Genomic DNA, 16145 nt, shown 5'->3' with positions numbered 1-16145 from the left:
ATCACTCGCATTCTATTTTTCATGTAATTAGCGATGCAAAGTCAAAACAGTAAAACAGACCTTGACGGATTCAACCGATGCCAACAGCACAATCGCTAAAAAAAACGAAGAGAAACTCTAACAAAAATATAATAAGAATTAAAAAAAATCCCTGCCGGATTAAATTTGGATTATGCAGCCTGCTCCACATCGTCCCGAGATTTGGCTTCTGCCTGTGGGTGTTAAGCAGTATTCATGCCACGGTTTGCTGAGCAGTGAGCAAAGCAGCCTGAAGATCTGTGCTGCGTCGCGTGACCCCCCCACAACTCCCACCACTCCCTCCATCTCCCTAACTCCCCCCCCCCGCCCCTTCCATCTCTATCTGTGGCCCCGAACACCAGGACCCAAAGGGGGAAGCGCTTGCATCCGAACGCGTGTTTCCCCGCTGCATGGCGGTACGCGTGTGTGTGCGTGCGTGCGTGTGTGTGTGACGACGCATCGATTCATCTTTAAAATGGATGATCACGTTCGCAACAACGTTGCACCCAATCTAGCGCGCGCGCGCGCGCGAGAGGATAACGTTTGAGATGCCGTGAGAAGAACAGACGAGAGGTGGACAACATTAACCACGGAGTGGACATCAAGAGGGAGAAGGCAGGAAGCGAAGAGGAAGACAGTGGAAGAGATGGCAGCAGGGAGATGACATCAAAGAGTTTGAAAGCCACGACTGTACAGGATAACTTAGGAAGGAATTTAAGGAAATGGATGCCTTTGACCAGCAGTGGGAAGTTACAGACACGGCAACCATCCACGCCAACAACATACGATGTATGTAATTGGTTCATGTAACACAGCGGTTTTTTTAACCTGGGGTGCACGCGTCCCTAGGGAGTGCGAGATGCCCTTTCTGGGGATGCGATACACGCCCAGATTTTTTTGAAGGTAAACAATCGAAGCACACAAATTAAGCGGGGCGCGCGTACCTACAACTACTTTGTTTAATCAAACCCTAAGTATTTATTAACGTTATACTTTTTTTACGATTGAGAACCAAAGGGGTACAAGGTTGCAGTCAAGGTTAAGAGCCACCGATGTAACCTCTGCAAACTGCTGCTGAGAGTGTGGCAGGGCGCGCGTGGTGTGGCAGGGAGTGCGTGGTGGGGCAGGGGGTGCGTGGTGTAGCAGGGGGTGCGTGGTGTGGCAGGGAGTGCGTGTTGGAGCACGGTAGGAAATGAGCAATTTTTTTTTCCCTTCAGAATCTACTGTGAGGCGAAACTGGGACAAACAAAAGCCACAAAATCCTCCTCGTTCGTCAGTAACGATCGCCTCAAATCGAACCCTTCCCGTCCCCTCCCTGTGCACGACGAGAATAAACAACCCCGCCTGAGCGGAATTTAAAAAAAACACCCAGTGCATACCTGCGAAGCGGTTCACTTTGCCTCACGATTCGAGTTGTGATTTGATTACGGAATTAATTATTACTGTTTTATTTTTTTCAAAGTCGTGATGCGGTTTAGTTCCCCCCTGCCTCTACTGCAGTGGTTTCTCAAACTGTTTTGTGGCACGCGGACCGCGCGGCCGATGTAAAAAATATGCACGGACCACGCCTGGCGACAAAACGCATTCGCTTCTCTCTCTCTCTAAATACCAGTAACACAACGTGATTCATATTAAGGGAACACAAAAACACATTTTTTAACGCAGCTATAAGGGTGATTTTTTGGGGGGGAGCATCTAAATCTTAAGGTTAGGGTAGTTTAGTCAGGGTTGTTTACTTAACTTCATTTTCCGAACATGGATGGACTCGTCCATCTAAACAACTGCCAAAATCGCTGTCCGTGGTACTAACGTTCAAAAAACCCCACTTTTTTCAAATTTTGTTGCTGTGGTTTGCACACCTGATGATCATTACTTGTGTTGTAGTCTAAACGTCGTGATAATTTTATTGTTTTATATTTTTATTATTTTATTGTTTCCCTTCTACGTGACTTTACCGAAAGAACCAAGAATATGAATCCCTGCAGTCACGAAAGCTTTAAATAAAAATTCATTTTTTTAAATTAAATACTCTCTAAGTAAAATGTGAATTAACGTCCGAAACAAAAGGTTTTTATTTCCGGAGGACCGCGTCGGCCCACTGGTGTTAGCGGTGGGCCGCACTCTGAGAACCACTACACTCGTGGCTTGCAGCGATCGGAATGTGCTAAGAACATGAATTCTATGCGCCTCATATTTCGTGGCTTAAAAGACGGGCTCCTTGCCCATAAACATTGGGCAAATCCTGACTCTGTAAATGAGGCACTGAATGTTGCAACCGGTCCAGGGTTTGACTGTGTTCAGCCAATCCTGCTGACTTTATGCACTCCCGAAAGGAAGTATGGCTGAAGGGATGCGTAAATAATTAATTTTCTTTTTTTATACGTGGAGGGCCGATACGGGAGGGAAACGTGCGGAGCGCTTATTTGCTCGATCACTGTGAGGTACAGCCCATCACGGCTTAGTAGGGGGCAGGGTTCGTTAACCACTGTCATCACAGTAGCTTATGTTTAAAATAATACTCTTTGGTTCGTTCGGTAAAGTCACGTAGGTAGAAAAATAAAACAATAAATAGTATATCAGCAGTGGAACTGCTGAACCAGCATGAATCTTGCGTCGTCTGACAGTGCCGTGAGGAACGTTGCCCTGCCATCCAGCCCTTGACCGTATAGAATTCGTTTTCATCAACAATATACGTGCAGTGTATCTTCCTGGACCAAAAACCATAATAGGTGTAATTATATATGCAAGACCCATTGAACCTTGGCAGAGATTCCTAGTGACAAATCCCATGTTTTCGGTCAAAAATGTGTATTCACGACCATTCATTTGTGACCGTTCATTTGGTTCAATCAAAAGACTACGTGCCCGAGTACGCACACACATTCGGGGTGACACTCAACACTGTCATCTCCTATTGAGCAGCCCCAGTTCCAAGACATCTGGCAAGCCTTGGTGGTCACCCATCCAGGTGCTGTAGGTATGAACCAAACTCAGCCTTGCATACCTTACATTGTCCAAACGACGATATCGGGCACATTTAATGTGATAATTTTTGTCAAAGGAAAAACTAACCGGACGCAACCGTGCTCACACTCAAAAGGACATAGACCCCCCCCCCCCCCCTCATATTTGAACATACTTTAGGTGGCGATGTTTACCCTCCGCACCAGGCACTCATTTGAGGCTGAGTAGACCTAGAGGAGGCCCAGGACCGGTTCAGATCATTTTCACTGGTGTTGGCCGTAAGCAGGAATCTAACTCGGGTCACAGCTCAATCACACACAACAACCGCCATTCGCCACTAAGTGGCGGTGACGTCCCCACGACGCTTGTGCCAGGCCAGACATACACACACGCACGCGCCTCGGCTTACCACAGAATGTGATGATGTGGCTGCTATCTTCATGAACAAACTTCCTTGTCACAGCCTCCTCCATGATCTGCTTCACCTGGTGGATGAGAGGTGAGAGTGGAGGAGAGAGAAAAATGCTGTCAAAGGGTATTTAATTATAATGTATTATTATTATTTTTTCGTATTATCACGCGTTTGTTTAACCAGGAAAGTCTCACTCTCATGCCTTTTTCAGGAGGGGTTCTGCCAATGTTTGCATTTCAAGCGGGGCAGTTATGATTGCCATGTACAACTTGCGAATGATGTCACGTGATCTGTAATTATCACTGTGAAGCAGTCGGCCTGTATTATTCTTCGGTTAATGCACACCACGGAAATATGACCGGGCCGAACACTGGAATCGAGCTGTAAACCTTCGTAGCAAGTGGCGAAAATGCGCTACCGTGAGGCCGTGTCACTGCTGCAAATGTCACCTCATTACCTCTGACGATCTACCATACTTTTGTAATCAAAGGCAAAGTGATTTCTTACTCAAATGATCATTGAGGCGGTGGCTCGTCCGAGCTATTTGGTGGATATTCTCATTTTTTTACGCCAAGATTGAGTCTATCTGTAGGACGTGGACTTCCCCGCAAAGTGGTCTTCAATTGATTGACTCTGCTCAGGAAATGTTAACAAGCTGATGAGGAGGAACTCCAGCTGTACCTCCGTGGAAACTGGGCCACACGGTAGTCGCACCGATCGTTGTGCCACTATGCCACCCGTGGCAGTGCGTTTCAAAATAACAAGCGAATGTGATTGCAAATCTCCAGAGTCGTGGGGAGCAAAGAGAGCGTTATAGATGCTGTTTGTAATTACATAATCTAAGGATGGGGTTTTTTTTTGTTCTCCTTATGATTGGCCGCAGAATGTTTAACTGTGACGGCAAATTTCAAATATTGCGAATGGGTCCTTAATGGGACGATGGCCACGATTTGGCTGTGCCTGTCTCCCATCACCCTGTGAAAAGGATATGATGCCGCTGAGCGCTTCAGATTTTCACTGCAAAACCCCCAACCCATTTAAAATGTGCTAATCCCCTCCGTTATTTCATTTATTTATGTATTATTATTGCTTTACATTTTTTTAACCCGTTGCTGGCCTGATCCTGCCGCTGCCTCTTGGCCCTTGCCATGGTCGCCGTCTCACGTGGCGGGGACTCTCGCAGGGCCTGCCACGGCTCCGACGGTGGCACGGGGAATTTGATGTTCTTCCAGTGAAAGGTTTATTTTTTTATTGTTTTTTTGCACAGCATTCTGAGGATGCAGTCATTTGTAGACGTTCTATATGAATCCGCATTGTTGTTCATGATATACCACATATACCACATCAACGTATTGCCATAAATAACATTTCCCTAAAAGGAAAAAAGTAACGTTTCAAGAAATGGCCCCTTCTATGAATATGCTGTTTTTGTTGTGCTAGTGCACCAGTGCCAATCGAGTACCACGTAAAAATGTGTTCCATTGTTATGCATTTTCTCAAGCCGTTAGGCTAACATGAAGGCAGTGTCTCATTATCATCTGTAGAATGGTCTTTGATAGCATCCCCACTCGTTCTTTCGTGACTGCAGGAATCCATACTCTCTGGCTCTTTCGGTAAAGTTACGTAGGTAAAAAAATAAAACAAAATTAAAAATGTTTTTATTTTATTCCCACCACTCGCGTTAATGCATCAAGTTCAAATGGCTGAGAAGGCACTTGACAAGCTGCAGGTTCGTCAAGGGGAATTTAAGCTACCCTGGTATGCTTTGACCTACAGCTCTGACAAGAGGCTGGCACGAAGCAACACAAGTGCAGTTCTTTGTGTTCAATTTGTTACACAACGTAGGTTTGGGCGGATCACATTGGTTACAAGGGATGACGGCCGAAGTGTGGGGGGCGGGGTGGGGTGGGGGTGTGGGTGTGGGAGGGAGGGAATCACGAAAGAGTGGCAGCCAAGGGAGTCGAAAGCATCCCCCAGTTTGGCGTCGACCACACGGGTGCAGCGACGCGATCAGCTGGTCGCGAAGGTGCACGCTGTGCGAATTGTTCCATCGGCGAGAATGTGAGAGGCGTCTCGAAGGACGCCCTTCGATCCAGCAGCGGATTGATCATGGCCGCTGACGATGATGAATTGTTCTGTTTACTAGCCACAGGCACAATTGTGTCCTGGGGATAGGGCGACTGTAGAATGGAGATCGGATTTAATTTTAGACTTAAAACTTTCGTGACTGCAGAAATTCATATTCTTGGTTCTTTAGGTAAAGCCACGTAGATTAAAAAAATACAAATCTAAATTAAAAGCAAAAAAAACCCACGACTTTTCGATCGCAACACAAGCGGTCTTCTTCAGGTGGAAAGAAAACAATATAGAGATCGGTTTTAATAATGGTGACAGTGATGCACGTTGGCAATGTTCTGTCCCGCTGAAATATATAAATGGCAACACCTGAAGCTATTTAACCTGGGAAAGTAATTTAGATTGCTGTTGTACCCCTCTGGCGGGCTTGCAAGGTGTCTTGTGATAACGTCCATGCAGGCTACGCACACAGTATTTCATCCTGGGGAGTAGGGTTCATCCATTTTTGCTCCATGGTCTACAAATATATTTTTTTCTGGTTGTCGAGGAGCTTCTCATGTGTCTGGAGTGAAGTGTCTGCACTCTGGCGATGCTCAAAACGCAATGTGGGGTATTTACCCCCAATTGCTAGGCTGCCTAAAGAGTGCCGCATTATCCTAGTAGCAAAGTGGCTACAAATGTTACGGGCCCCGCACTTTCAAGGGCCCCGCACTAAATGCTTTCAAGCTATCAATTCCGGTGCAGTGATTCTGCACTTGACTATAGTACTATGCTGCCTTCAACTTTTATGAAACGACTGGGTGTTTAAGGTTAGCGATTTGTCGCATTATCTGGCTTTATAGAAAATGAAAAAAATTCAATAACTTTACTATGCAAGTAAAAATTGTATGTGTTTTATTTTTGTCACAGTCCCTATGATCACTGTTACATTGCAATTATGGCTTTATTTTTTGGTGATTTCGAAAAGTTTTTTGGTTTGGACATTTTTGTTTTGTTGTAGTACGGAGTTAGACTGATGGCCTTAATCTAAGTTTTCTTGTGGTTGTTGTTGTTGTTTGACTTGCATCCCACTGGGATTTTTGCACACAGCGTTGGTGTACGGTGCTTTTTCAGGAAGATTTTGCTGTTTTTTTCATGGATTTTCTGTTTGCACAGTCACATGGTCACTTTAAGATGTTTTCTTGTTCGTGTTTTTGTTTTTTTGTTTGTTGTGGTTGCACCCGATTCAAGAGCCGAATGGCTCACAGGGCTATACCAAATAAATAAACTGAAAACTAAAACTGTATATAGGGCCCCTTTATAGCATATGCTACAGGCCCGGCACTAGCTTAATCAGGCACTGAGCCTAAACACACACTGGCGCATATTGCTTCGACGTAAGGGTCTCGTTTTTTTCCCTTTCAAATTGAATATCGGATAACCGCCAAGCTGAAGGCCCTGCTGTCTGTAATGTCTGCACACGTCTCCACCAGCCCCATTTTATTGTTTTTTTTCTTTTCTGGGGCTCCTCTGGTGTGTTTGTGCTGCGTGATTGCTATAATCCGCGCTGCACACACGTAAACAAGGCCTCCTTGTAAATGTGCCCGTTTAAGCCTGCAGGGAGACACCCCGGGAAAGTATAATTTAATATAGAAAAAGAGCGTCAAGCCCAGCCTGCCACGTCGATTATATTTCTGTAATTGACTTGTGCTGCATGTGAGTTATTTTAGCTGTGCTTGCCACGTAGATATAATTATTATTGTTTAAGTTATCGGTGTACTTTTGAACCTACATGTCAGAACCTAAGCATTCTCTGAAGGTAGTTTTGTAAATTATTTGCTTTCTTCTTAAAGTTACGTTACTACAGATCCATGACGTAATCTTAACGTAGCTTTTATAACTATAATGCTGTATATACATATACGATCGCGCCTAGAGAAAACCTAGCGAGGCAGACACAGTGAATATTCTTACAGGACAAACATCGCATAAATCTGACTCGGTGGGAACTGAGGAATGGGGCAGGATAGGTTACAGATTTAGAGCTGTGAACACCAATCGAAAACGAAAGTCCATTGTTATTTCCTAAAGGCGGTGGTGTGAAACGGGTCCACGAAGAAGCTCACAAATGACAAATCATCCTTTTCCATCCCATCCTTTCGGAGAGTTGATGTGTTATCATGATATGTCGCCCCCCCCCTCCTCCTCCACCCCCACTCTCGCTGCTGCTGTTACCTTGCACGGCGAGGTTGCTGGACAAAAAAAAAAACAGATGAAGCACAAACCGATAGACAGGAGGGAACGCTTTGCTGTGCGTCAGCGGTGAGCGAATGCATGTCGGCGAGACCAAGGATCCATTACCGGAGGATGAAAACGTGGGATTTAGGAAATGACAGATATATGACGCGCGCGTAATACTCCACTGGAGTGTCGCGGTGGGCAATTGTGGCGGCCTGGCGTGCGATTGGTTGATATGCGAGGTTGATAATGTACCGCAACATCGTCCTCTGCGTTCTACCAAATGTTGAAGCAGAACGCGAGTGTGGTTAATTCGGTACGGTTCATTCGAGCCTCATCGGGTGACATTTCATTTGACAACGAAGTCCACTCGACGAGATGGATGGCGGCTCAAGGGGATTTAAGATGATTCGTACAGAAGCGCAGAGGGCTGCAAGCAAGCCGTCGCCCCTTGCAATGCGGCGTTTGCCAGACCCCGAGCGACCACTCGGCATTGTTAAGGATGCTAACGTGCAGCGCATTTTGATGGCCTCAAAGCCTGTCACTGATGACTGCACAGGAACTACTTCCTCTCGTAAAACTGTTAATGGCAACTTAAATGTCTCCGTGTCCAATACAGGGGCTGCAGCAGCAGCACGAGAGAGAGCGAGAGAGAGAAACCGCTCACGTGATAACACAGCACTCTCCAAATGGTGATGGGGTGAAAAAGAATGATTAGGAAAATTTGCGAGCTTTAATGTGGTGTTGTCTCTCGCCGCCGTTGGATAAAGTTACAGTGGGTTTCAGCATCATTCGACGTTCCATGCTGTCCGCGCAATTCACAGACGGAATTTTTTTTTTTTACAAAGTATATATATTTTTAATGCAATCAAAAACGACGTTGCTTTGTGCAGTCCATGTCCGCGCGTGTTTAAAGGCCTGGGACACACTGAATGGAAGGAGTGGTCGCTAGCATTGGACCACGAGCGAATGCACAAAACAAGCGCACGCACGCACACGACTACTGCTGCGTAGTTAGGTCTTTGCCACTGTGCACACGCAGATCACACACACACACACATAACAAAATAAACAAAGATTCCACGTTTAGCTTTTTTTGACACCGTTGGGGGAAAGTGCTGTCAGCGATCGCCCATTCCGGGCGGATCATTGCACGACGGTTGTGATGTATCTTAACATCATATGCCTGGTAGCCACATCGACCCCTCTGGTGAAACGAATGCGTCCTATGATCATTTGTAAAATAGCACGCTCATGAAAGCCTTGAACTACAAATATCAAATATACCAATGGTCGAAAAAAATGTTATTCACTTCATTGGCTGAAACAGTCACTCCTGTACCTAGATTACACCTCGAAGCATTCGCCAAAAAATATATTTTTGTGGCAATCCCTTTTACTCCACGTATGTATGTTAAACTTCTTTCCCACCGTACGTAGCCAACCGTCCTAATGGGAGGTGCTAAGACTGTGAAAATATCATTACTCGTTGGCTCCACTCCACGACTCCACTTACTTGTTTTTGGCTGTCCAAATGTGTATACATTTCTGACTTCACGAGAGTGACAAATTTATTATTTGCAGGGTGCTGTGTTGCTCAATATGCACAAGCTCGAATAGGCAAAGTCAACACAGTCTCAGAATGGTAATGATGTCCTGTGTTTCCTCGTTATTCGCGAGGCGTACGTTCCGGAGATGCTCATGAATAGCAAATTTCGCGGATAATGATGTAGGGCACTGTACATGGCAAGGGTTGTAGTGGGGTCAGTGGAAGTGGGTGGAAGCAGGGTACTGTACGAGGGAAGGTTGGAGAAGGGAAGTAGAAGACGGTGGAGTCTGCTGGGAGAATCTGCCGGGGGGGGGGGGGGAAGCGCTGGAAGTTACCGGGGCATAACCGAGTGGGGATATAAGGGGTGGGGGGGGGGGGGGCGAGGCCCACAGTCGGGGCCTGAAGGACGACTGCAGGTGGACGACATCGGGGCCGACTGTTGGAGATCTACATGGTGGAAACCATCAAGAAGGACTGTCTGAGATCTACATGTTGAAAACCATCAAGAAAGACTGTCTGAGATCTACATGGTGGAAACCATCAAGAAGGACTGTCTGAGATCTACATGGTGGAAACCATCAAGAAAGACTGTCTGAGATCTACATGGTGGAAACCATCAAGAAGGACTGTCTGAGATCTACATGGTGGAAACCATCAAGAAGGACTGTCTGAGACCTACATGGTGGAAACCATCAAGAAAGACTGTCTGAGATCTACATGGTGGAAACCATCAAGAAGGACTGTCTGAGATCTACATGGTGGAAACCATCAAGAAGGACTGTCTGAGATCTACATGGTGGAAACCATCAAGAAGGACTGTCTGAGATCTACATGGTGGAAACCATCAAGAAGGACTGTCTGAGATCTACATGGTGGAAACCATCAAGAAAGACTGTCTGAGATCTACATGGTGGAAACCATCAAGAAGGACTGTCTGAGACCTACATGGTGGAAACCATCAAGAAAGACTGTCTGAGATCTACATGGTGGAAACCATCAAGAAGGACTGTCTGATATCTACATGGTGGAAACCATCAAGAAGGACTGTTTGAGATCTACATGGTGGAAACCATCAAGAAGGACTGTCTGAGACCTACATGGTGGAAACCATCAAGAAAGACTGTCTGAGATCTACATGGTGGAAACCATCAAGAAGGACTGTCTGATATCTACATGGTGGAAACCATCAAGAAGGACTGTTTGAGATCTACATGGTAGAAACCATCAAGAAAGACTGTCTGAGATCTACATGGTGGAAACCATAAAGAAGGACTGTCTGAGATCTACATGGTGGAAACCATCAAGAAGGACTGTCTGAGATCTACATGGTGGAAACCATCAAGAAGGACTGTCTGAGATCTACATGATGGAAACCATCAAGAAGGACTGTCTGAGATCTACATGATGGAAACCATCAAGAAAGACTGTCTGAGATCTACATGGTGGAAACCATCAAGAAGGACTGTCTGAGATCTACATGGTGGAAACCATCAAGAAGGACTGTCTGAGATCTACATGGTGGAAACCATCAAGAAAGACTGTCTGAGATCTACATGGTGGAAACCATCAAGAAGGACTGTCTGAGACCTACATGGTGGAAACCATCAAGAAAGACTGTCTGAGATCTACATGGTGGAAACCATCAAGAAGGACTGTCTGATATCTACATGGTGGAAACCATCAAGAAGGACTGTTTGAGATCTACATGGTGGAAACCATCAAGAAGGACTGTCTGAGACCTACATGGTGGAAACCATCAAGAAAGACTGTCTGAGATCTACATGGTGGAAACCATCAAGAAGGACTGTCTGATATCTACATGGTGGAAACCATCAAGAAGGACTGTTTGAGATCTACATGGTAGAAACCATCAAGAAAGACTGTCTGAGATCTACATGGTGGAAACCATAAAGAAGGACTGTCTGAGATCTACATGGTGGAAACCATCAAGAAGGACTGTCTGAGATCTACATGGTGGAAACCATCAAGAAGGACTGTCTGAGATCTACATGATGGAAACCATCAAGAAGGACTGTCTGAGATCTACATGATGGAAACCATCAAGAAAGACTGTCTGAGATCTACATGGTGGAAACCATCAAGAAGGACTGTCTGAGATCTACATGGTGGAAACCATCAAGAAAGACTGTCTGAGATCTACATGGTGGAAACCATAAAGAAGGACTGTCTGAGATCTACATGGTGGAAACCATCAAGAAGGACTGTCTGAGATCTACATGGTGGAAACCATCAAGAAGGACTGTCTGAGATCTACATGATGGAAACCATCAAGAAGGACTGTCTGAGATCTACATGATGGAAACCATCAAGAAGGACTGTGTGAGATCTGCATGGTGGAAACCATCAAGAAGGACTGTCCGAGATTAATCTAGTGGGAAACGTGTGAGTCGTACTCTCGCCTCGTAAATTCGTTACTGTTAAATAAATCGTGTAGAAAATGGAACCTGCGAAGGAGCTTCTTTACAATGATATTAACCTTCAATAAATACATAAATACGCTGTTAAATACGACGTGAGGATTATAATAATCTCATCACTGTCTTGCATCACATTCTCTCTCATCACTTACCACTTTTCTCAAACTTTCTCTCATCACATTTCTCTCATCACTTTCTCTCGATGCAGTCGTGTAGAGTTCTACATGCGATTTGCAGGGATAGCCAAAACCGCGGACATCAAGTTTGTTAGTAATGAGAGAATACCATTCAACGTTTGTGCCGTCTGTATTTCAATTTAAAACATAAATAAGACGGAGCAATAAAATAAGGAAGGCCATATAATTGTTTTATTTTCAATATAACTCACACATCTACAATGGTCACGTGGAAAGTAATGATGTATTATTCAAGTATAAACATCGCTCGAGGAATGCTAATCAACTTGATGGTAAATACTGTGCTTGGTTAAAATATTTTTTTGGGGAGCATCGAAACAATGAACTGTTGCCCAGCAGCAAATGCATTGGTATATGGCAGGGGTGGTCGGAAATAACGCCCAGTCCACAAAGACACGCACAAAAGGAGTGGTGATGTGGGGAAAGCCATTCAATTAACTAGTCACAGCAAGGTGGCCACGTGACTCGGGTAAGATAATTCCCCGGTTCGGAGCAAGCGAGCCAACGCTGCCGAGACGCTGGGTTCAGAATCCCAGGCTCCCGCGGGAGACTAAAGTGTAATCCCAAAGCGAATCGCGTCAGCGCTCTCAAGCCCGCCGACGAGCTTGCCGAATAATCATCGACCATAATTTATCCACAGCCTGCAGGATGAAGGTCTCACCAAACCACTGGGCAGCGCTCACGATCTGGCAACGCAAGAGCGCCGAGCCGGCACTGCTGAACTGCTGGGAAGTGTTGGGGTTGTGAAATGAAAGCTGGGGCAGCCACCCCGTGATTTTAACTGGGATCTCAAAAATGCATCGTAGTCAACGAATGACTGGACACCAATAAATAAATACAAATCCCCATGCCAATGAATTTTATTCTGCACTTGAAATGGCTTAGTTTGCTTCCTCTGAGAATTAAATATATCAGATTGATTATCAAGCGGGAAAAAGATGAATCCGCAGCGGGGTGGATGGGGAAGTGCTTCCCCCCCCCCTCCCCCCAGTGTGGATGAGGTCACCTTGAAGGTGAGATTTCAAGAGCAAATCTGTGATATCCACTTCTGCAGACCATTCTCTATCGGAGGGGGGGGGGCACTACTTCTGGGAGAGTTCAAAATGAACATTCAGGACAAAAGCCGGGGGAAAGGTATATATATAATTAATACACGAACAAATTTAGATAATGAGTTGCATAGTGATGTGTACTTTAACACAATTATACATTTATTTCCAAGCGTACCTCATTATTTAAAATACCAAGACGCTAATAGCTGGTAACGTTAAGGTTGAAAAAGCATTGTTAGCAGCTGACAGTGTATTATCACTAAGAATATGAATAATTAAAATACCAGCGTAAATGCTTTCCAAGCAATGGCAACACTTTTAAAAGGTGTGAATTTGATCTCTTCTCGAATGCTTGCGTCTCGCAAAGCACAAGAGAACAATCTACCCCAAAATGACTCTTTTTGGCTTCTTGTGTGCTTATACCTTGCAACAAAGCCACCAATCCCAGGTAATTTAAAGTTACCCGTTCATTCACCGAGAATAGGGCAATTACTGTAGTGCGATAAACAATTCTGTCCTAAAATACCATCATTATTATTTGTGGGTAATTGAAATGTGACGCACAATACACCGATTTACGAGCCCCCGCTATCCATCAGCGTCGAGCGTTTAGCGATGTAAATGTGACCGCTTATAACCAGAGGAGGGACTTGGCACGAACACAATCTGCAGGAAAGCGGGGGCAATTAGTGTCTACGACGCGCCGGGAATGTAAATCCACGGTTAGTGTAAATTGCATTTCAATTACATGAGCACTCATTACCGGGCTGCAGGTTACGCAGAAAGACCCGTGCCACCGCTGCTGCTGCTGTTGGCGAACGAGCGAGGTGCCGGGCAAGGCAGCGCCGCCTACACCGGCGATAAAGACGGCAGGGACGAGGGCGCACAACCGCGCGCCTCTTGCGGTCAAAAAGGGCTCTGGTCGGACGGCCAAAATCGTGGCGCTTTTCAGCCACCATTCTCCCTCGCGGTGTCCTCCACCAGGGTTTGGGGTTGCTGCGACTAACGTCGCAGAGTCACTCGGCGGACGGTCAGTTCGAGAGGAGGTGGGGAGGTGAGCGATGGTTTTGGGGAGAGGGTTGGCCGTCGAGCACCACCTTTTTTTCCCAGACGTTGCCACTCAGTATCGTGCCACGAGACGGAACGGAACGTCCGTTCGGAACTATCGCAGGGCACGCGTTGTGCTCGAGAGAGAGAGAGAAGAGAAAAAAAAACCACAACCTCTCGGTAATCGTAAAAAGCCGACATCCTTTAGAAGGAGGGACATTGGCATCTCTCGTGTGGTTGTGCGAGATTCTGCATAAATCAGCTGACTGATTGAAAGGAAAATACGCGCGCGAACGAGATAAAGCAGAAGGTACCAGATGGCAATTTATAATAATTTATATAAATAGTCCAACTATATGCTGCATTGTTGCCGCATCTTTTAAAATGCATTTAAATAATTGCACGTTAACGTTGTTGCTGCTTGTGTTGTCATCGAATGCATCTTTAAGCGAGAGGAGTCCCTTCGCAGACCTTCGTGAAACCCAACGCTGAGCGGTCAACCGTAATCCGACCGGTACGGCGAAATTGAATATTTAACGCGAGCAGAACGCTTCGACCGGACACACGAACACAAACGTGATGGACACGGAGAACGCGGGCAGATGTCGACGCTTAAATTGGAAGGGAAAAAAAAGCCGCAGTCGATCGTAAAAAAAAAATTGGAACGTGAAAAAAAATATCACGTCAGACTTTTAACTACTGCTCAATGGGGGCTTTTATTTGTTTTACAATGAACTCCATTCGCTGCATGCACAACCTGAATGTAAACGCTTTAGATCACTGCCTTATGACTCGTGTACTTTCCCACTATAAAGCTGCTTAACTGATACTGCATCACATTTTAGATTGGTTTCTCTCTCTCTCTCTCGATGGCATTAGACACATTTGTGCTTTTTTCCGATGTTTGTACATTTCTTTGATGTGCCTGCTTTTAGTGTTTGTCGTGTTAAAAAGAAAACACCTTGATATAGGAGACGTCTTCACAATAGACTCTGCTGGTCTCTCTGTGGGCGGTGATTTCAGGCATTTAATTACCCAACTTGTGAAGAAAATGTAAATCACTGCTCTCGCAGTGACGACGCAAACGCAAAGGGGTCGATATATTATTTTTTTCTCCCTTGAGGCTAAACTCAAACGAACGGAAACACAAATAACATGAGAAACGGCGCTTTCGTGATGCCTCGTGTAGAGTTGGAGCCGACACGAGGTTTGGGGTGGGGGGGGGTCCATCCTTTGTTCACCCCAGCTCACACGTGCCCACAGCCCTCTCCCACATCCGTTCCCCGCCAGAATCGCCCCGAGCCCCCCAAATGCCCCCCCAACTCCTCCTCCTGTATCTCCTCGCCTGCTCCTCCCCTTCCTCCTGCCCTGTTCTCGCCCCCACTGTCTCCCTCGTGGCGTCCATCTCCGTTCCTACCCGTGACATCCCCTTACTATCAGTGAATGGCGAAGGCGGGTTCGAGCGGCCAGGCTTCAAGTAATTGCGGTTCACGTGGCGACGGTGTCTCGCCGCCCCCCCTCCCCCCGGAGGTTAACGTTCAGAGCGCTGTAAGGGGCCATCCATGTAGTGAGTACGCAAAAATCTGTCAAATCTTGACCCCTCCCCCCCTCTCCCTGTACGCACGCGGACTTTTTATACCCCCCCCCACACCTGCGTACGTACGCCTGACGCACCCCCACCCCCCCCCCCCCCGAATCCTATAGAACGGCCGATATTGAATCCACGCAGAAACGATCAAGGGATATTAACGCGTTGAAGCAAACAGATAGGCTACCGCCGGCTGCATTAAATAACTAAGTTGCGTACCTTGGCCACTTATTTTGCTGAGCTGCGTGATAGCTGCAGTCAGGGGTGGCACACGAGTGACACCTCTCCCGCAGTCCCCCCCCTTCCCCCCCGTTAGTACTTGTTGTCTGACAGCTGAAAAAGCTGAACTGTGGCTCATTTGAAGGTCATTGTAGACAAATTATTATCAAGGCTTCAGCCCCCCCCCCACCCCGTTTCCTATGCGTACATTGTCAGTAGACCCCCCATACGCAAGCGTACGCATTTGGTTTAACCCCCCTTCCCTCCTCCATGCGTACGGACTCAATGGGATGGCCCCTAACGGGTGCGGCACACCTTGTGCCCAGCCTGTCTGGCCTCGTGCCCGGGGGGGCGATGGCCTGGGCGGT

The 16145-nt window shown here is 46.3% G+C and overlaps 1 protein-coding gene across 1 annotated transcript in view; it reads right to left on the bottom strand.

The window, feature by feature from the left end:
* Positions 1 to 16145, bottom strand: part of LOC116950310 (small G protein signaling modulator 2-like) — a 171520-nt gene that overhangs the window by 107440 nt on the left and 47935 nt on the right. Inside the window, exon 2 of the mRNA XM_076072471.1 lies at positions 3392 to 3467. Coding sequence (XP_075928586.1) covers positions 3392 to 3467 — 76 coding nt within the window. The remainder of the gene's footprint in view (positions 1 to 3391; positions 3468 to 16145) is intronic.

The sequence above is a fragment of the Petromyzon marinus genome, chromosome 38 (assembly GCF_048934315.1).
Source record: "Petromyzon marinus isolate PM22_M1 ecotype Great Lakes invasive population chromosome 38, UKy_Petmar_22M1.pri1.0, whole genome shotgun sequence".
In the NCBI taxonomy this organism is placed as follows: Eukaryota; Metazoa; Chordata; class Hyperoartia; order Petromyzontiformes; family Petromyzontidae; genus Petromyzon; species Petromyzon marinus.
This window is presented reverse-complemented; position numbering and strand designations above follow the sequence as displayed.